Source organism: Rana temporaria, chromosome 9 (genome assembly GCF_905171775.1).
Source record: "Rana temporaria chromosome 9, aRanTem1.1, whole genome shotgun sequence".
NCBI classification, from domain to species: domain Eukaryota; kingdom Metazoa; phylum Chordata; class Amphibia; order Anura; family Ranidae; genus Rana; species Rana temporaria.
In genome coordinates, this window is record NC_053497.1 from 51,327,302 (window position 1) to 51,349,264 (window position 21,963).

General features: G+C 44.1%; 1 protein-coding gene across 1 annotated transcript; it reads left to right on the top strand.

Annotated features, from left to right (window-relative positions):
- The first annotated feature begins 11,944 nt into the window (after positions 1-11,944).
- On the top strand, positions 11,945-19,247 carry LOC120913479 (uncharacterized protein PB18E9.04c-like). The gene is made up of 3 exons (XM_040323444.1): positions 11,945-12,116; positions 16,865-17,671; positions 19,025-19,247. Exons 1-3 carry the CDS (start codon positions 11,981-11,983, stop codon positions 19,102-19,104), a joined length of 1,023 nt encoding a protein of 340 aa, XP_040179378.1. The 5' UTR covers positions 11,945-11,980; the 3' UTR covers positions 19,105-19,247.
- Positions 19,248-21,963: the final 2,716 nt, after the last annotated feature.

Genomic DNA, 21,963 nt, shown 5'->3' on the forward strand with positions numbered 1-21,963 from the left:
AGTCGTCCGTAAATGGGGCTGGACGTAATTTACATTCACGTCGAAACCAATACATCCTTGCGGCGTACTTTGGAGCAATGCACACTGGGATATGTACACGGACGGCGCATGCGCCGTTCGTAAAAAACGTCAATCACGTCGGGTCACCAAACATTAACATAAAACACGCCCCCCATCCTCATTTGAATTAGGCGTGCTTAAGCTGGCCATATTTACGCTACGCCGCCGTAAGTTAGGAGGCAAGTGCTTTGTGAATACAGTACTTGCCTCTCTGACTTAAGGCGGCATAGCGTAAATACGATACGCTAAGCCGCCTTAAAGATACGCGCCCCTACCTGAATCTAGCCATAGGTGTTTTTCACCATAATGCATTCTCTGAATTAAGGTAAAAACACCCCACTAACTATTTGACCACCCCCTCTCTAATCCCTCACCTGAGTCCTCCATCAATCCAGCGCTGTGCCCGGATACATGTCTCTTCCCTCTTCCTGCTCTCACAGGCTTCACTGAGAGCAACTGGAGTCATAGGGGCAAATCCACAAAAGAGATACTCCGGCGTAAGCCGTCGTATCTCTGGTTCTAACTTTGGAACTGATCCTCAGAAGCAGTTTTCCTAAGTTAGGCAGAAGATCCGACATCTGTAAGGGACTTACACTGCCGGATCTTAGGATGCAGTACCGCATCCGCCACTGGGGGCATTTCGAGTCGAAATGCCTCTGTTAGTATGCAAATTAGCACTTAGGGCGATCCTCAAAGCTTTTGTACCTAGTTTTTTCGCCGTAAGTGTTAGTTTGCCTGGTGTAAAACTAGGGCTGCTTTTACAAGGTGTAAAGTTAGTCACACCTTGTAAAGGCCCATTCAAGCGACGGCATTTGGTATGCATTCCCGAGGGAGAACTCCATGCCAATTTTCAATGAAAAAAACGGCATGGGTTCCCCCTCAGGAGCATACCAGGCCCTTAGGTCTGTTATGGGTTGTAAGGAGACCCCCCTCCGCCGCAAAATTGACGTAGGGGGTCCCCCTACAATCCATACCAGACCCGTATCCAAAGCACGCTACCCGGCCAGCCAGGAAGGGAGTGGGGACGAGCGAGCGCCCCCCCCCCTCCTGAGCCGTGCCAGGCCGCATGCCCTCAACATGGGGGGGTTGGGTGCTCTGGGGCAGGGGGGCGCACTGCGGGCCCCCCCACCCCAGAGCACCCTGTCCCCATGTTGATGAGGACAGGACCTCTTCCCGACAACCCTTGCCATTGGTTGTCGGGGTCTGCGGGCGGAGGCTTATCGGAATCTGGGAGTCCCCTTTAATAAGGGGGCCCCCAGATACCGGCCCCCCACCCTAAGTGAATGGATATGGGGTACATCGTACCCCTATCCATTCACCTGTAGGCAAAAAGTAAAAGTTAATAAACACACAACACAAGGCTTTTTAAAATATTTTATTATTCTGCTCCGGACGCCCCCCCTGTCTTCGTTATTAGCTCAATTACCAGGGGGGGCTTCTTCTTCCACTCTCCGGGGGTCTTCTCCGCTCTCCGGGGGTGTTCCGCTCTCCGGGGGGGGCTTCTCCGGACTCCGGGGGGCTTCTTCCATCTTCTCCCCTCTTCCGCTCTTGACTCGGCGAACCCCGGTTCTTCTGCAGCTGTCCGGTGCCTTCTTCTTCAGCGCTGGCTGCCTGCTATGTTTGTGTGTTAGCTCGATTTCAAACAGGCAGCCGGCGCGGTCTTCTGTGACGTCAGGGTCTTCTGGTCTTCTGTTCTTCCTATGTTGCCTCGTCGCCTCTTGTCGCTGTAATGATGGAAGCGCGCCTTGCATCACATTTATATAGGCATCGCCGTCCCATCATGCTCCGGCAGGTACCCACGTGGTGGGTGCCTACCCACGTGCACCCACCACGTGGGTACCTACCGGAGCATGATGGGACGGTGATGCCTATATAAATGTGATGCAAGGCGCGCTTCCATCATTACAGCGACAACAGGCGACGAGGCAACATAGGAAGAACAGAAGACCAGAAGACCCTGACGCCACAGAAGACCGCGCCGGCTGCCTGTTTGAAATCGAGCTAACACACAAACATAGCAGGCAGCCAGCGCTGAAGAAGAAGGCACCGGACAGCTGCAGAAGAACCGGGGTTCGCCGAGTCAAGAGCGGAAGAGGGGAGAAGAGGGAAGAAGCCCCCCGGAGTCCGGAGAAGCCCCCCCCGGAGAGCGGAACACCCCCGGAGAGCGGAGAAGACCCCCGGAGAGTGGAAGAAGAAGCCCCCCCTGGTAATTGAGCTAATAACGAAGACAGGGGGGGCGTCCGGAGCAGAATAATAAAATATTTTAAAAAGCCTTGTGTTGTGTGTTTATTAACTTTTACTTTTTGCCTACAGGTGAATGGATAGGGGTACGATGTACCCCATATCCATTCACTTAGGGTGGGGGGCCGGTATCTGGGGGCCCCCTTATTAAAGGGGACTCCCAGATTCCGATAAGCCTCCGCCCGCAGACCCCGACAACCAATGGCAAGGGTTGTCGGGAAGAGGTCCTGTCCTCATCAACATGGGGACAGGGTGCTCTGGGGTGGGGGGGCCCGCAGTGCGCCCCCCTGCCCCAGAGCACCCAACCCCCCCATGTTGAGGGCATGCGGCCTGGCACGGCTCAGGAGGGGGGGGGGGCGCTCGCTCGTCCCCACTCCCTTCCTGGCTGGCCGGGTAGCGTGCTTTGGATACGGGTCTGGTATGGATTGTAGGGGGACCCCCTACGTCAATTTTGCGGCGGAGGGGGGTCTCCTTACAACCCATAACAGACCTAAGGGCCTGGTATGCTCCTGAGGGGGAACCCATGCCGTTTTTTTCATTGAAAATTGGCATGGAGTTCTCCCTCAGGAATGCATGCCGAGCGACGCTGTCATTTTTTTTTATAATTATTTGTTTTCCCGGCGCGTCTTTTTTTCACCCGTCGTAACTTTAGTGTCCCGTCGCAATCCACAAAGCCGCCCGGCGTCAATTACGTTCGCGCGATGCACGTCGAGAAAATGACGTCACACGCATGCGCATTACGGCCAGCGCGGGAGCGCGCCTCATTTAAATTGTAAACGCCCCCCGGAGAGGAGGAACGCCTTACGACGGCGGCACTTAACTTACACTGCTTGAAATTTTTACGTAAGTGCTTTGAGGATCAGGCACTTAGGTAAAAACTTTAAGTCAGTGTAACTTAACTGCTGAAAGTTAAGTTACGCCGCCTGGCTGAGGATTTGGCCCTTAGAGTCAATAATTTTCTGTGAGGAGGAAGTGTGGGGGGCGGCATGGCTGAGTGTATCTATGGACGCACAAAGCCCAATTCAGGAGTGCAACTGAATGAGTGCCCCCACAGCAGCTACCTTGCTGAGGGGGCATTCGTAAGAAGAAGGAAGGGAGAGCATTGGTGGGCGACCACTAAAAAAGAGGAAAGTGCCTACTATGGTATTTGATCACCTCTAAGGTTTTTATTTTTTGCGCTATAAACAAAAATAGAGCGACAATTTTGAAAACATTATTTTTTTTTTTACTTTTTGCTATAATACATATCCCCCAAAAATATATAAAACATTTTTTTTCCTCAGTTTAGGCCAATACGTATTCTTCTACATATTTTTGGTAAAAAAAATCGCAATAAGCGTTTGATTGGCTTGCGCAAATGTTATAGCGTCTACAAAATAGGGGGTAGTTTTATGGCATTTTAATTTATATATTTTTACTATTAATGGCGGCGATCAGCGATTTTTATTGTGACTGCAACATAATGGCAGACACATCGGATACTTTTGGCGCTGTTTTTGGACCATTCACATTTACACAGTAATCAGTGCTATAAAAATGCACTGATTACTGTGTAAATGTGACTGGCAGTGAAGGGGTTAACCACTAGGGAGCAGGGAAGGGGTTAAGTGTGTCCTAGGGAGTAATTCTAACTGTTAGGGGGCATGGCTACAAGTGACACTTCACTGATCGCTGCTCCTGATGAGAGGGAACAGACGATCAGTGATCTGTCACTAGGAAGAACGTGGAGATGTTGTGTTTACACTGACATCTCCCCATTCTTCAGGTCCATGACCCCCATTGCGGGAAACATGGGTGGACATCGAGTCCGCGGGTCCCACGGGCACGATCAGGGAGCTTGTGGCAGGGTCGCACGCGTACATGTATGCCCAAGTACATTCTGTTGACATATAAGTTCATGCAGCGGTCGGCAAGCGGTTAAACATCCTAGAATACCAATAGTATATACCAATTGTATTTTGATCAATTTCAGAAAAGCTCTCCTGACGAAGCGACAGCTTGTTGCAAAATTAGTTGAGAATCCCTTTTGTGACCCCTACCTTCACCGTGATTCTCCCCAAGGGGTTTATCACTTTCGGTGACCTGTATGGTTTATCACGATACCTTGTAATGTTTTTTATTGTTTATGTTGTTTTGATGTTTTTTATTTTTGATACCATGTCAATAAATTTATAAACTTTTATTCTACCTACTCAGCTTTGTACCGCAATAGTTCTACTGCCCCCCTTTTTTTCTGGTCTTTCGGGTGTTGGGGTCCCGTAAGTCCTATCTCTATTCAATCCTATAATACCAACATTCTATGATCTCAAAAGTACTGTGACAGTGTAAGTCCTTGTCATGGTGTTAAAAGACAGTCTGGGCTAGGTTTTGTAGACAACAGGCACACTGATGGTGCAGTTGTGTGCGGAGTTCTTAGGGTAATCAGAACTAGGATTCTGGGTTGCACCCTCCCGATGAGTCTGTGTGTGAGGGAGCAGCCAGAGAGGTGTGCATGTCTGTCTGCATGATGCTGTCTCAGACAAGACAGACAGAGGCCCAAGCCTGAGAGACAGAGCAGCATGGATCTGAAGGGGGGAGAGGTAGTGAGCTGACAGAAGTACAGCGGTTGTGCATGAGCACTGTGATGTTGTGTTAGATGGTAAGGAGGACCATGGTATGACGGCAATAGGCATACCTCCCAACACGCAAGGATTCTGCGGGACTTTCCCGCACAGACAGCATCTTCCCGCATTCCCACGAAAGGGTTAATTTTCCCACACTGCAAGAGGAGGCAGCACAGAAGCAGTTGTGTGGAGGACTGTGGCTGCTGAAGGGAAAAGAGCCGACAGCCGGGCTAATGACAGACTGAGGCCGGCTGTCGCCCCCCTGCTCAACAACTGCAAGCCCCTCTCACCAAGCGAGCGGAGCTGAATGGGCAGCACGGAAGGAGGAGGAACCGGAGCGGTGGATGACTGCTGAAGGGAAGAGAGGCACCCCCTCGCTAAACGACTTTAATGCGCGCCCCCCGCTCAACAACTTTAATGCCCCCCCGCTCAACAACTTCAATTCACCCCCCCCACTCAACAACTTTAATGCCCCCCCACTCAACAACTTTAATGCGCCCCCCCCCCCCCCCCCCGCGCAACAACTGTCCCGCAGTGGATTTTTAAAATGTTGGGAGGTATGCAATAGGACTGAATATTATTAATTTCATATTGATGGTGGAAATCTCCTATAAGTAAGGCTGATTGGTGTGAATGTTTTGTTTCGGTTTTAAATAAAAGTAAAATGGCATATCTGATGTGGACTAAGCTTACTGCAAAGTACTACCAATCAGCTAAACAACCCCCAAGTTGTTACAGTACATAAAAGTTTGACCACACCCTCTGGAAGACCAATTGTTTCAGTTTTTAGAAGCCAAAGAGAAGCCAGCGAATGCTAGGCAGTTTCTGGATGATTACCAGAGGCCGCAGGTACCTTGCCTGTCATTTTACACTTATTTCACAATAGATCTGTTGAAAATAATTTAAGTTTTGACCATTCCCCTTGGAGCATTACTACTGTAGACGTGGAAGTCTTGTATCCCAGTATTCCACATGACTTAGGAACTGAGAGCAATTTGCATTGTGTTTGATTTCCAGGACTCCCATTACCTCAAAATGCAAAGTGTGGTGATGGGGACATGTTGTGCCCCATCCTACCCTAACCTGTATCTGAGGGGTTGGGAACACATGTTTTTTTCAAATAAAGCCTTGTCAATGTACCTGTGCCATATTCTTATTTGACACAGGTACATTGATATAAATATAAGGATAAGGGGCCAAATCCTCAAAAGGGATACGCAGGCAGATCTGCTGTTCCGCCTGCGTATCCCTGTGCCTATCTTTGGAACTGATCCTCAGAAGCAGTTTTCCAAAGATAGGCAGAAGATCCGACATCTGTAAGAGACTTACACTGTCGGATCTTAGGATGCAGTACCGCATCCGCCGCTGGGGGCATTTCGCGTCGAAATGCCGCTTCGCGTATGCAAATGAGGACTTACGGAGATCCACAAAGCTTTTCAGCTTTGTTTTTTCTCCGTAAGTTTACGTTTGCATGCATAAAATTAGGGATGCTTTTACAAGGTGTAAACTGTTTACACCTTGTAAAAACAGACCTTTTTTTCGATCGCCGCGATTTTTTTTTAAATTAGATTTTTTTTTTTTCGCCGTATCTTTTTTTTAACCCGTCGCAACTTTATTGTCCCATCGCAATCCACAAAGCCCGGCGTAACGTAATTTCGCACGAAGCACGTCGGGAAAATGACGTCACGAGCATGCGCAGTACGGCCGGCGCGGGAGCGCGCCTCATTTAAATTGTCATCGCCCCCTGGATAACAGGACCGCCTTGCGCCGGGAGAATTTAGGTTACACTGCGTGAAATTTCTAGGTAAGTGCTTTGTGGATCGGGCACTTAGGTAGAAATTTCCCGCCAGTGTAACTTAAATGGGAAAAATTAAGTTAGGCTACGATTTTGAGGATTTGGCCCAAGGTTCTCTGTCCTATATGAATAAATCCCGATATAGTTATGCTGTGTAAATTGAATCACCACAGTTGAGTGAATTCATAGATAAAACTATGAACAAAAATAAATATAAATAAAACACCACAAGTCAGTGAAATAACATAAAGTCCATAAATAATAATCCTCATGAGTCCCATGTTGTTATCAAAAAATAAAGTGTCCATGTGCAAACAGTTCATTCAAAAATGAATGTATCCATCATATCTTTCAAAACCAGCGATGTGTGACCAGTGACCACTAGGGATGAGCCAAACACCCCCCTGTTCGGTTCGCACCAGAACTTGCGAACACACCAAATGTTCGTGTGAATCTATGGGACTCGAACATTTGAAATCTAAAGTGCTATTTTTAAAGGCTAATATGCAATTTATTGTCCTTAAAAGTGTTTGGGGACCCGGGTCCTGCCCCAGGGGACATGTATCAATGCAAAAAAAAGTTTTAAAAATGGCAGTTTTTTCGGGAGCAGTGAATTTAATAATGCTAAAAGTGAAACAATAAAAGTGAAATATTAATTTAAATTTCGTACCTAGGGGGGTGTAAAGTTAGCATGTGAAATAGCGCATGTTTCCCGTACATAGAACTGTCCCTGCACAAAGTGTCATTTCTGAAAGGAAAAAAAGTCTTTTAAAACCGGCTTTGCGGCTATAATGAATTGTCGGCTCTGGCAATTCAGAACGAAGTCATTCATAAAAAAAAAAAAATAGCGTGGGGGTCCCCCCAAATTCCATTACCAGGCCCTTCAGGTCTGGAATGGATATTAAGGGGAACCCCGCCGTCAATTAAAAAAAAATGACGTGGGGTTCCCCCCAAATATCCATTCCAGACCCTTTGGGTCTGGTGTGGATTTTAAGGGGAACTCCACCCCAAATTAAAAAAAAAATGGCGTGGAGTTCCCCCAAAAATTCACACCAGACCCCTTATCCGAGCACGTTAACCTGGCCGGCCGCAGAAAAGAGGGGGGACAGAGTACGGCCCCCCTCTCCTGAACCGTACGAGGCCACATGCCCTCAACATGGGGAGGATGTCCCCATGTTGATGGGGACAAGGGCCTCATCCCCACAACCCTTGCCCGGTGGTTGTGGGGGTCTGCGGGCGGGGGGCTTATCAGAATCTGGAAGACCCCTTTAACAAAGGGGACCCCCAGATCCTGCCCCTCCCCCTATGTGAATTGGTAATGGGGTACATTGTACCCCTACCATTTCACGAAGCAAGTGTAAATAGTTAAAAGAACACACCGCAGAAAAAAGTCCTTTATTAATAAAAAAAAGAAAAAAAATCCAGCGGTGACACTTGTTCCCGGCTTCCTGCTCCAACGTTGTCTGTATCCAGCGACGGGTTCGGGTGATCTCCGATCCAGCGATGAGAAGATCCATCCATCCAGAGCGCAGCATCGCTGACCTCCTCTCACCGCTGGACACAGCCCAGCGAATGAGCGGCTAAAGCTGTGACATTTCTTATATAGGGGAGGTGGGGCCACCCGTCACGTGACCCCGCACCCTCTGCTACGTCACTGGGGAAGCCTAGTCTTCCCCCTTCCTGGGCTTCCCCAGTTACGTAGCAGAGGGTGCGTCAGAGGGTGCGGGGTCACGTGACGGGTGGCCCTGCCTCCCCTATATAAGAAATGTCACAGCTTCAGCCGCTCATTCGCTGGGCTGTGTCCAGCAGTGAGAGGAGGTCGGCGATGCTGCGCTCTGGATGGATGGATCTTCTCATCGCTGGACCGGAGAGGAGATCACCCGTCTCTGGATACAGACAACGTTGGAGCAGGAAGCCGGGAACGAGTGTCACCGCTGGATTTTTTTTATTTATTTTTTATTAATAAAGGACTTTTTTCTACGGTGTGTGTGTGTTTTTTTTAACTATTTACACTAGCTTTGTGAAATGGTAGGGGTACAATGTACCCCATTACCAATTCACATAGGGGGGGCCAGGATCTGGGGGTCCCCTTTGTTAAAGGGGTCTTCCAGATTCTGATAAGCCCCCTGCCCGCAGACCCCCACAAGCACCGGGCAAGGGTTGTGGGGATGAGGCCCTTGTCCCCATCAACATGGGGACATCCTCCCCATGTTGAGGGCATGTGGCCTGGTACGGTTCAGAAGAGGGGGGGCGCACTCTGTCCCCCCCTCTTTTTTGCAGCTGGCCAGGTTAACGTGCTCGGATAAGGGGTCTGGTGTGAATTTTTGGGGGAACTCCATGCTTTTTTTTTTTATTTGGGGTGGAGTTCCCCTTAAAATCCACACCAGACCTGAAGGGTCTGGAATAGATATTTGGGGGGAACCCCACGTCATTTTTTTTTAAAATTGACGGCGCGGTTCCCCTTAATATCCATTCCAGACCTGAAGGGCCTGGTAATGGAATTTGGGGGGACCCCCACGCTATTTTTTTTTTTTTTTTATGAATGAATTCGCTCTGAATTGCCAGAGCCAACAATTCATTATAGCCGCAAAGCCAGTTTTAAAAGACTTTTTTTCCTTTCAGAAATTACACTTTGTGCAGGGACAGTTCTAAGTACTGGAAACATGCGCTATTTCACATGCTAACTTTACACCCCCCCTATGTACGAAATTTAAAGGAATATTTCACTTTTATTGTTTCACTTTTAGCATTATTAAATTCACTGCTCCCGAAAAAACGGAAGTTTTTAAAACTTTTTTTTGCATTAATACATGTCCCCTGGGACAGGACCCAGGTCCCCAAACACTTTTTAGGACAATAACTTGCATATTAGCCTTTAAAATTAGCACTTTAGATTTCTCCCATAGACTTTAACAGGGTGCTTCGCGGCTTTTCGAATTTGCCGCAAACACCCCTAATTGTTAGTTGTTCGACTCGAACTCGAAGCTCATCCCTAGTGACCACCATGGTAGGATATGATCAACATGTACAAATATATAAGGGGTCCATATAGTGAACTTGTTGTTCAGTTATTCACTTTATGGTCAACACAGAGGACAAAAGCCCTGTACACACGATCGGTTTGTCTGATGAAAACGGACCGATGGACCGTTTTCATCAGACAAACCGATCGTGTGTGGGACCCATCGGTTTGTTTTCCATTGGTAAAAAAATAGAACATGTTTTAAAATCTTCCCATTAATTAAAAAAAAACGATAGAAAAAAACGATCATCTGTGTGGAACTCCATAGGAGAAAAATCCATGCATGCTCAGAATCAAGTCGACGCATGCTCGGAAGCATTGAACTTAATTTTTCTCAGCACGTCGTAGTGTTTTACGTCACCGCGTTGGACACGCTTGGATTTTTGACTGATAGTGTGTAGGCAAGACTGATAAAAGTCAGTTTCATCGGATATGCGATGAAAAAATCCATCGGATTAGATTCCATCAGATATCCGATCGTGTGTACAGGGCAAAAGGGGCACTCTTTACGTCTAGAGGAAAAGAGATTTCATCTCCAAATACGGAAAGGTTTCTTCACAGTAAAAGCTGTGAACATGAAGTGAAGACGGTTCTGGCTTGTTCAGTAGATTGCTTTAAGAAAGGTCTGGATATTTTCCTAAATGTACATAAATATAACTGGGTACTGACATTTATAGGTAAAGTTGATCCAGGAAATATCCGATTGCCTCTCGGAGGATCAGGAAGGATTTTTTTTCCCCTGCTGTAGCAAATTGGATCATGCTCTGCTGTGTTTTTTTTGCCTTCCTCTGGATCAACTGTGGGTATAGGATTGGGAATATGGGATTGTACGATATTTTTTTTTTTTTTTTTATGGTTGAACTAGATGGACTTTTTTCAACCTAACTATGTAACGATGTAACTATGTAACCACCACAAAGACACACAGTTTCTTACCAAACCCCAAATTATAGGAGGTCCAACATAGTGTGTAGCTGTATGGATCTTACATCATGGATTATTAAGCACAGGGAACACATGTAGTACCGCTGATAGTATCTTCCACTGTTACCTCCCTCTTCTGCTCCGTGGTTAGGCTCAACAAGAAAAGTAGAGACTATAATATTGCAGTACTGTTAAATGTTTATTGAACAGGCAGCTAGTATGTTTTTGAAAGTAAATTTGTTTGAATTATTCTTGGATCCAATGATACCAGCAATGGTTAGTCCAAAATTTCAAATAGTCTATTTTTAGGAACAGGGGGCCAAATCCTCAAAAGGGATACGCAGGCGGATCTGCTGTTCCGCCTGCGTATCCCTGTGCCTATCTTTGGAACTGATCCTCAGAAGCAGTTTTCCAAAGATAGGCAGAAGATCCGACATCTGTAAGAGACTTACACTGTCGGATCTTAGGATGCAGTACCGCATCCGCCGCTGGGGGCATTTTGCGTCGAAATGTCGCTTTGCGTATACAAATGAGGACTTACGGAGATCCACAAAGCTTTTCAGCTTTGTTTTTTCTCCGTAAGTTTACGTTTGCATGCGTAAAATTAGGGATGCTTTTACAAGGTGTAAACTGTTTACACCTTGTAAAAACAGACCTTTTTTTCGATCGCCGCGATTTTTTTTTAAATTTGATTTTTTTTTTTTCGCCGTATCTTTTTTTTAACCCGTCGCAACTTTATTGTCCCGTCGCAATCCACAAAGCCCGGCGTAACGTAATTTCGCGCGAAGCACGTCGGGAAAATGACATCACAAGCATGCGCAGTACGGCCGGCGCGGGAGCGCGCCTTATTTAAATTGTCATCGCCCCCTGGATAACAGGACCGCCTTGCGCCGGGAGAATTTAGGTTACACTGCGTGAAATTTCTAGGTAAGTGCTTTGTGGATCGGGCACTTAGGTAGAAATTTCCCGCCAGTGTAACTTAAATGGGAAAAATTAAGTAAGGCTACGATTTTGAGGATTTGGCCCAGGTATTTCAAAACTCAATTTTTTTTTATTTTTTTTTTGCAGAAAGATTGCTTTTAAATTGTGACTCTATAGGTTTCGTGCAGACTTATCAAATTGCATAATCACTATTTAGGATTTCTTTAAGATCCCTAAGCAGGTTAGGCCAGACACCCATCCCATATAAATCATACCTATATTTAGAGATTTTATACAGTCATTTCTATTGCCTATTATCCTTCCTCTAGAACACAAATTGAAGACGCTGTATGACATCTACCATGGTGGCAATGGTTACACCCCAACACCCACTACTTCCCTACTAATATAAATATGTGGAATACAAACTTTTTTGGAAGCTCCAACAAAATACATTCTGCAGACTGGATTACATATAACATCCTCAATGATATGGCTGTTTCTACCACTTGCAAACTTATCATCCTAGGGCTCAGCTTATTAATAACAGGTAAGATATGCAATATTATAATTACAATCAATTTAAAGATAAGAATTCATGATAAGAATTTAAGCAAACCTATTCTGCGAAAACATGAGGGTTATCATTGCTGACTTCTAAAAAGCCTAGTAACCTGTCTGTCATGTTAATCCAATGGTTTTAATACTTTCTGAAGCACAAACCTGTGACAAGTATGCCGTTTAGACATGCTAACTTTCCCCGTGACTCTCTAATTTGGATGTCCGGTTTAATGACTTCTAACATTTTGAAGCCAGAGACAGGCAAGCAAATGTTTTTATTTTTGATCATTGTGTAATTTTATAGCATATTTTAATTTACTTTTTTTTTTATGACTGATTTAACCACTTAAGACCCGGACCTTTAGGCAGCTAAAGGACCCGGGCCAGTTTTTGCGATTCGGCACTGCGTCGCTTTAACTGACGATTGCGCGGTCGTGCGACGTGGCTCCCAAACAAAATTGGCGTCCTTTTTTTCCCACAAATAGAGCTTTCTTTTGGTGGTATTTGATCACCTCTGCGGTTTTTATTTCTTGCGCTATAAACAAAAATAGAGCGACAATTTTGAAAAAAATTCAATATTTTTTACTTTTTGCTATAATAAATATCCCCCAAAAATATATAAAACATTTTTTTTCCTCAGTTTAGGCCGATACGTATTCTTCTACCTATTTTAGGTAACACAAATCGCAATAAGCATTGATCGGTTGGTTTGCGCAAAATTTATAGCGTTTACAAAATAGGGGATAGTTTTATTTCATTTTTATTAATTTTTTTTTTTTTTACTACTAATGGCGGCGATCAGCGATTTTTTTCGTGACTGCGACAATATGGCGGACACTTCGGACAATGCATTGTTTACTGTGAAAATGACAATTGCAGTTTGGGAGTTAACCACAAGGGGGCGCTGAAGGGGTTATGTATGACCTCATCTGTGTTTCTAACTGTAGGGGGGTGCGGCTGTAGGTGTGACGTCATTGATTGTGGTTCCCTATATAAGGGAACACACGATCGATGATGGCGCCACAGTGAAGAACGGGGAAGCTGTCCCCATTCTTCAGCTCCGGGGACCAATCGCGGGACTCCAGCGGCGATCGGGTCCGCGGGTCACGCCCGCGACCCACGGCTGGGCACTTAAAGAGGACGTACCTGTACGTGCTTGTGCCCAGCCGTGCCATTCTGCCGACGTATATGTGCAGGAGGTGGTCCTTAAGTGGTTAAAAGAAAAAATATTTCGATAAAAGCAAGTTATTGAAGTCCAGTCTAAAACTGGGTACACAACGCAAACTCTTTTTTTCCATTCAACTCACAGATTCCTGCATCCACACAAGCGATGTGGATGCAGTGATCTCCCCCTGCTGTGCTATTGTATTCTGACAGTGGGAACTCCCCCTCTGTTAGAATACACTAGTCATCACTGCAGCCATTGGCTGCAGCACCTGATTGAATGTGAGTTTTCCAGCAGGACTCTAACGTCTGCTTCTGTTGAAAACATAGATTGAAATTTCTACTGAACTAGATGAAATTTGGCCCGTATGTATCCAGCTTAAATCATGTGTGCATACCTTGCAATTAATGAATTGTTACTTTTTTTAAATATCCTTGTGGTTTTCTTTTGTGCAGCTATTAATAAACTGATAATCTGTGGGTTAACATCACTAATGCCGTGTACACACGGTCAGAATGTCTGACAACAAATGTTCAATGTGAGCTTGTTGTCGGAAAATCCGACCGTGTATATGCTCCATCGGACATTTGTTGTCGGAATTTCCGACAACAAATGTTTGAGAACTGTTTCTCAATTTTTCCGACAACAAAAATTCTTGTCGGAAATTTAGATCGTCTGTAGCCAATTCTGATGCACAAAAATCCTACGCATGCTCGGAATCAACCTGACACATGCTCGGAATCATTGAACTACATTTTTCTCGGCTTGTCGTAGTGTTGTAGGTGACCGCGTTCTTGACGTTCGAAATTTCCAACAACATTTGTGTGACCGTGTGTATGCAAGACAAGTTTGAGCGAACATTCCGTTGGAAAAAAATCCACGGTTTTGATGTCGGAATATCTGATCGTGTGTACGCGGCATTAGAGTCTCTGGAACAAAAGTTGATTTGCAAAAAATAAATAAAAATACTCATCTCTATGTTGACTTATATACCCAATCAGACAATCAAACTCAAAGGAATAAAAAAATAGAACGCTTCTTTAACCACTTCCATACCAGTCACTTACGCACCTTTCTGCCCAAGCCAATTTTCAGCTTTCAGCGCTGTCGCATTTTGAATGACAATTGCGCGGTCATGCTACACTGTACCCAAATGAAATTTTTATAATTTTGGTCCCACAAATAGAGCTTTCTTTTGGTGGTATTTGATCACCTCTGCGATTTTTATTTTTTGCGCAACAACTAAAAAAAGACCGACATTTTTGAAAAAAAATACGTTTTAATTTTTTCTGTAATTTTTTGGAAAAAAAGTAAGTTTTCTTCTTCAATTATGGGCACTGATATGGTGGCAGTGATGGGCACCGATGAGGTGGCACTGATGGGCACCGATGATGTGGCACTGATGGGCACCGATGAGGTGGCACTGATGGACACCGATGAGTGGCACTGATGGACACTGATAGGTGGTGCTGGTATGCTGCACTGATGGGCACTCATAGGCGGCACTGATGGGCACTTATAGGCGGCACTGATGGGCACTCATAGGCAGCACTGGGCACTCTTTGGTGGCACTGATGGGCACTCATGGGCGGCACTTATGGGTGGCACTGATGGGTACTTATGGGTGGCACAGATGGGCACTGATAGGTGGGCACTGGGCATAGATGGGCACTAAGAGGTGGCACTGATGGACACTGGGTGGCACTGATGGACACTGAGGGTGGCACTGATGGCATTGGTGGGCATCATTTCAGTCAGTGCCCATGTTGCTAGTCAGTGCCCACCGAGGGGGGGCTGCGCTGATAAACATCAATGGCTCTTCCTGTTTACATCGTGATCAGCCATAATTGCCGGAGGCTCTTTACCGAAATCGGAGATGCAGGGTGTCAGACTGACACCCCGCATCACCGATCGCCCCGCTGCGCACCCCCACGGGCGCGCGCCAGCATGTAATCCTGCAGGACGTCAATAGACGTCCAGTCAGGATTTCACAACCACTTCCCGGACGTCAATTGACTATTGACTGGGCGGGAAGTGGTTAATGTTTCTGTTGGCCTGTCCATGTATCAATTTTTTTTTAAACAATATGGAGTTCCCAACACCAACACAACACATAACATACAGCAGAAACCATAGAAAGCGATTTGACTTAATATTTTTTGAAGATTAATGGAATGTAAAGTCAAAGTCTATCCTTTATGGTATTATGTGTTAGCTATTACTATTTTTCTTTCAAACAAAAGACTTTAGTTAAAGCGATACTACACTGCATCCTTGCACAATAAACCAAAAATGCTGGTGTGTTAATTTTTAATATTCAAAGTGAACGCACCCATTCATCCATGTCTCCATTTCTAGCAATGGCCATCTTGTTTAAGGGCAGATCATGTAGAATTTACCTCTGGGAATACATCTGCCCTTAGCTCAGGCTTGCTCAAGCATGCAGGCAAGAGGGTGTGTTTAGCTGAGAAAGACCCTCCTCCCATCATGAAGACTCCAGTGGCGTATGGCATTTTTTGCCTATTCATGGAAACCAGAAAGTAATTGAAGAAATGTAAAAAAAAAAAAAAGTTTAAAACGGGTAAATATTACAGTAAAACCTTGGTTTGAGAGTAACTTGGTTTGAGAGGGTTTTGCAAGACAACCAAAATGTTTTAATAAATGTCTTGATATAAGAGTAGCGTAATGTCACAACTGTGTATAAAAGAGAAGAGAGGAGCCTCTAAGTGTAGCAATATGGTTACATTTAATGAAGGTACAACATTTAGCAACATATTGCTACACTTAGAGGCGCCTCTCTTCTTTTCTATACCCTGTAGCTCCTGCTGAATTTTGTTTCTAATCCCCTTGTGGAAGCTTCCATTTCTGGATGTAACATTTTATGGTTACACAACCTGGTCACATTGCTATAAACTTTTTATATGGACTCTAAATAGAAGACCCTATGAGTAAATGGTTGCGGAATGAACCATCTGAGTTTCTATTATTTCTTATGGGGAAATTCGCTTTCATATACAAGTGCTTTGGATTACAAGCATGTTTCCGGAACGAATTATGCTCGCAATCCAAAGTTTTACTGTATATACTTTCCTATCTATTTACTAATGCTAGCAACATAAGGATTAAAAATGGTCAATGTTGATTGAGAGAGTGAAGTTCTGCTTTAAAGTGAACCTTGCAGTCCACAACAGTCCAATATTGTAGCCACACCACTGTCCTATGCATCACTGCATGGCCTCTGCCAAGATGAAGTGGCCAAAGCCGGGGGTCCAAAGTAATTTTTTAGACAACTTTTCTGCAATTTAGGATGGGAGAGTTGGGCTAAAATCTCAGAATTAGTTGCTGTGGACTGCAAAGTCTGGTTTCATATAAATAACATTATTTATGTATATTCAAACAGAATGTAAAAAAATATATTAACATGTACTATGTATGTATTATCTTTTTACAGGTACACAAGAATCATTAAAATTTACTTTTCCAACAATAACATTTACAGAAAGAATATTTTTCACAAAATGTTTTTGCTTTCATTGTAACTATACTCTTTTTTTTTTTTTTATCTTTTCTAGCTTTTCCAGTAGAAAGTCAGCCATCAATACCACCCTCTTGGCTTGAGACTCTCCAAGAACTACTTAATATACTACAAAATGCGGGCATTCAAACAAGTAGTACCACAGCACCACCAACCACTACCACAACTGGTCATTCGACTACAAAGATCAGTAGTAGTCCAACAGTTGCTGGCACCAACACACAGACATCTTCCTTGACCAAAACCAGCACTCGATCCACAGCAGTCAGTATTCCAGTGTCATCATCAACTAAACCAGTATCAAATATATTTCCATTAGTGTCCAGTGCACCCACTAAACCAGCCTCTACTACTCTTCCACAGCACTCTAGTAAACCAGTATTCACATCTAGTTTTACTACAAACACTTTAGGGTCAACCACAAAACTAATATCTACTAGTCATCCTTGGTCTCCCAGTAAAGCATCGAGCACCATGACACACACTTCATTGTCAACCACTAAACCAAGATCTACCAGTATCTTTTTCTCAACCATTAAGTCAACTACCGCACTGGTGTCTACTAATAAACCAGTGACTTCCATTACCTCTGGGGTTAATGTCATATCATCCACTAGTAAACCAGCTTTTTCATCCACTTATGCAAGTAAAGCAACTTCTCTTAGCACTTTAACATCAACAGTTAGTAGTAACATTTTAACATCTCCCCAATCTACTGTGGTTACTACGACACCTCCAACTAAATTCAGTCCTACATTAAATGCCATTACTCAAACCAGTACTACTGTGACATCAAATAGTGGGTCCAGCAACACATCTGTTACAGGTCCAAATCCTACCAAGGGTGAGTTTTTCCGATATGTATTTATATTTATGATATAAAAGAGTAAAGATAGAGAAGAGAGGGGAAGGAGAGAGAAGGAAAAGTAAAAATGAGTAAGGGAGGACTGAAATTATTAGAAGGAAGGAAGGATAGGAAAGAGGGGGGGGGGGTTGAGAGAAGTAGAGAGGAGGGTAAGGAGACCTTGTATGAAAGTACAAGGTGCACTTATAGGCTAGCCCGTAGCCCCACAATAAAATGCTAGGTTAAAGAGAAAAATAATTAAAAAACTAGAGGAAAAAAGTAAAAAATACATTATACCCTGACCTATGGCTTTGTCATCTAAGCAAGAGTGATGTCATTGGGTGTTTTTGTGAGATCCTGAGAAAGCAGAGGATCACAAATCCTATGGGAATTCTTGTATACACAGTATAGGAGCACATTGCTGCAAGATTTTGGGTAGTTGGGCTTCCTGGAACCCCAGGAGAATTCCAAGTGGCACAATCCTCACATACAAAAAGAGGCTGTAAGCCAGGTTGTCATTTTTTTTCTCTTTAACCTTTCTCACTTTAAAATAGGGGTGGAGGACCTGAGTTGGACACCTCCAAGGTTACCCCTTGTCTTTAACCATTTATTACCTTGAGCCTTTTGCCGCGTACACACAATCGGAAATTCTGACAAGAAAAGTTCGATGTGAGCTTTTGGTCGGAAATTCCGACCGCGCGTAGGCTCCATCGGAATTTTTCTGTCGGAATTTCCGCCAAGAAAAATTTGAGAGCTGGTTCTCAAATTTTCCAATGGGAAAAGTTCTTGCCGAAAACTCTGAATGTCTGTATGCAAATCTGACGCGCAAAAAAACCCACGCATCCTCGGAATCATTGAACTTAATTTTTATCGGCTCGTTGTAGTGTGATACGTCACTACGTTTTTGCCGGGCGAAATTTGGTGTGACCGTGTGTATGCAACACAAGTTTGACCCAAAATTCTGTTGAAAAAAAAAATTCACGGTTTTCTGGTCGGAATTTACGACCGTGTGTACGCGGCATTTGTTTTTTCTACTCTCCTGATATTTTTACTAATGAAATGTTCAATAAAAGTTTTGAACAAAAGAATAGGAGTGGCGGGGTCTACAAAGGAAGCAGATCTTGCATTTTCATGCACATATTACTTCAGTGTCCTAGCAGTAATCCTAGAAAATCTGTAACATTTCCATATTTTTCTTCCTCTGCTTTACAATAACAATAATATCATAATACAATAATAATATTATATAAAATGTAAAAACAAAGAATAGTTAAAATGGTGTTGACGTTGTTATGACGTTTATAAATTAACCTAAAAATATGTTTACGTATTTCATTATTTTATTTTTGCCAGTTTCACCAAATGGCTCTGGACTCCCCGAGTTGCACATTATCCTCTTGTCACTGTCATGGATTTTGATGACCGTTTGCTAACACCATTCTCATTCAGCTGTCCAGATCAGTAGAGTGAACTGACTCGCCTTGGTTAAATCTTCTATTTGTGACTCTGAAAAAAAATGTTTTATGATTATACATATGTAACCATGAAAATAAATTGTATTTGTTATTTGTCGTTATTTGTTGTTGCTGTTTTTTTAATGTTTTTTTTTATATACATTTGGTGAAAAGAGAGGTGTTTTTGAGACAGATATGACCTGGTGAAAATTTGTTGCATTTTTTGGCAGAAATTTTTGCTGCTACCATAAAATGCTATGAAGTTACAACATAATAATAAGCTGCATATGTGCGTTACTAACAGAGATGAGGTGGGAGTTCAGATTGAATTTTAGCTGTTTGGACCTTCAGATTAAAGCCTAAGTGCAGTCAAAATACACAAAAATCAGCACAAGAAAAACAACTTATGCTGCGTACAAATTATTGTTTTTAATGTCATGGAAAAAAACTAAGTTTTTCTCGACATGATTCTTATCAAGCCTGCCTTGCATACACACGATTGTGAAAAAAAATTCTTGAGCGCGGAGACGTACAACACATACGACGGCACTATAAAGGGGAAGTTCCATTCGGATGGCACCACCCTTTGGGCTGCTTTTGCTGATTTTGTGTTAGTAAAACTTTGGTGAGAGACGATTTGCGCTTTTCAATCTGCTACTGCATGACGAATGTGCCATCTCCATTAAAAATGCTAGTTTTACTAGAACGAGTGCTCCCCTCTCATGACTTGCTTCTGAGCATGCACGTTTTTTTCCCGTCGTTAAAGCCTACACACAACCATTTTTCACGACGTGAAAAACGACAAGAAAAATTAGAGCATGTTCTAAATTTTTAATGCCCATTTTTCATGTCGAGAAAAATGCTCTGGAGCATACACACGATCGTTTTAAATGACCAATTCAAAAAATTGCATTTTTTTCGTCATGAAAAACGGTCATGTGTATGCGGCATTACAGTTAGAAGGATGTGTTGCTTGCTTTGATGCCTCTTCTGTTAGTTGACATTCTCATCCATCAATGCCCCCCTCCCCACAGTCATATTTTTTTGGTATGGTGGGAGTTAATTGAGCTGCGGGCACTCAGGTCACAGGCTTTCATCAGTGCCCATCTATACCTGCCCTTTTCGCCTATCAACACCTTTTAAATAAGCCAATACTACAGCTTCTATGAATGGAAAATTATCTATGAATAGAAGGGGTGTACCTTTCAATCATCCACCTATGCTCCATTCTTAGATTGCATTTCATTCATAGAAGCTGTAGTACGGCTTGTATGAATGGAGAAACTGGGCAGTAAGGATGGGCATAGTTGGACAGGTAGAACCACTTAACCAGGATGTTCCTGCAGCCTACTGCCAAGGTTGCTCCGGTGGCAGAGGGAAGAGGGTGATGTTGAGGTCTCTGAATGTACTTGGGTGCCAGATATAGCAGAGACAATGTTAAAGAGGCAGGATGTGATCCAAGGGCAGGTCACAGAGGAGAGGAGGGAACATCCATCAATTCCACTGGATGGCAGAGGCACTGTTATCCCCCGGTCCACTCCTCATAGCTTAACTGTGATGCGTTTCGGCTAAGAAGCTTTCATCAAAGCACTGAGAGCAGCACCTGAATGCTAGCCATTAGCAAGAAAAAGGACTTACTTTCTCATCCAGCTCCTCTCTTTTCACCTATACCCACACAATACCTGATTCCCCATTAGCAGCCTCCAGCAATAGGAATGAATGTCTTTCAAGGAGTGTCAGAGGTTTATCCAATGGCTCTTCCAGTGGAGAATAGGTTCAGAACGGTGCCACACAGAGTAGAGGCAAGCATAGCCTGCAACCTTTTTCTGATTCTGTCAGCCCCATCCTGCCTTCTTCAGCTGTTGCAATCAGCAGGCAAGTTTCTCTGCATTAGCTGCTCCCCAGCCACTCCCATGCAGCCGCTTTACAGTCTTTCCAGGTTGTAGAGTCAGCTCCTTTCATGGATTTGCAGCCTATGCAGTACTGCAGTAGCAGGTTTCCAGACCTGGACCACACAGCCAGCAGGAGGGTCCATAGACATGTGGACCATCAGGTATGGATGGGTAAGGTATACATTTTTTATGGCCCACTGGGAAACTCTGCTGGTAGCAACGGAAAGATGCATGACAAGGCACACCTTGAAATTGGTAACTGATGTATTATTAGCACTGCTAAAGATGACAGCTTCCTGATTGTTAGATATCCTAACAATCAGTGACTCATCCCCACCCAGAACATTCAGCTGTCAGCCAGGGGTTCTCTGCAAACATGTGTATATAACCAAACAGCGTAGATATTATAAAAACAATACATTAATAAAATGACATGGGGCCTCCACCCCAATCTTAAAGCCCCTTAAATTGGGGTACCTTGCCAGGGTAGCTCTTGCATCCATGGTAATAAGGACAAGGGCCTCTTTCCCACAACCCTAGCCTGGTGGTCGTTGGGTTCTTGGGTGGGGGGATACTTGGAATCTGAAAGCCCCCTTTAAAAATAAGGAGCCTTAGATGCACTTCCAACAAAATAGCAATAATATATAAGCATACCATTTTTGACAAGTCCTTTAATTAATGAATCTGAAAAAAATGTAAAGAGGGCTTCCAGATTATGATAAGCCTCCCACCCCAACTACAAAAACTGCAGGGAAGAGGGTTGAAGGGAAGAGGCCATTGTCCTCATCCACATGGTGATAAGTGCTTTTCCAGAATGGTTCCCCCCCCTCATGTTGAGGGTTTGTGGCCTGGTATGCTCAGGTAAAAGTCTGGTATGGATTTTGAGGGTAGCCCCATGCCTTTTTTCATTTATTTACAAAAGAACTAGTCCCCTATGTTAATAAGG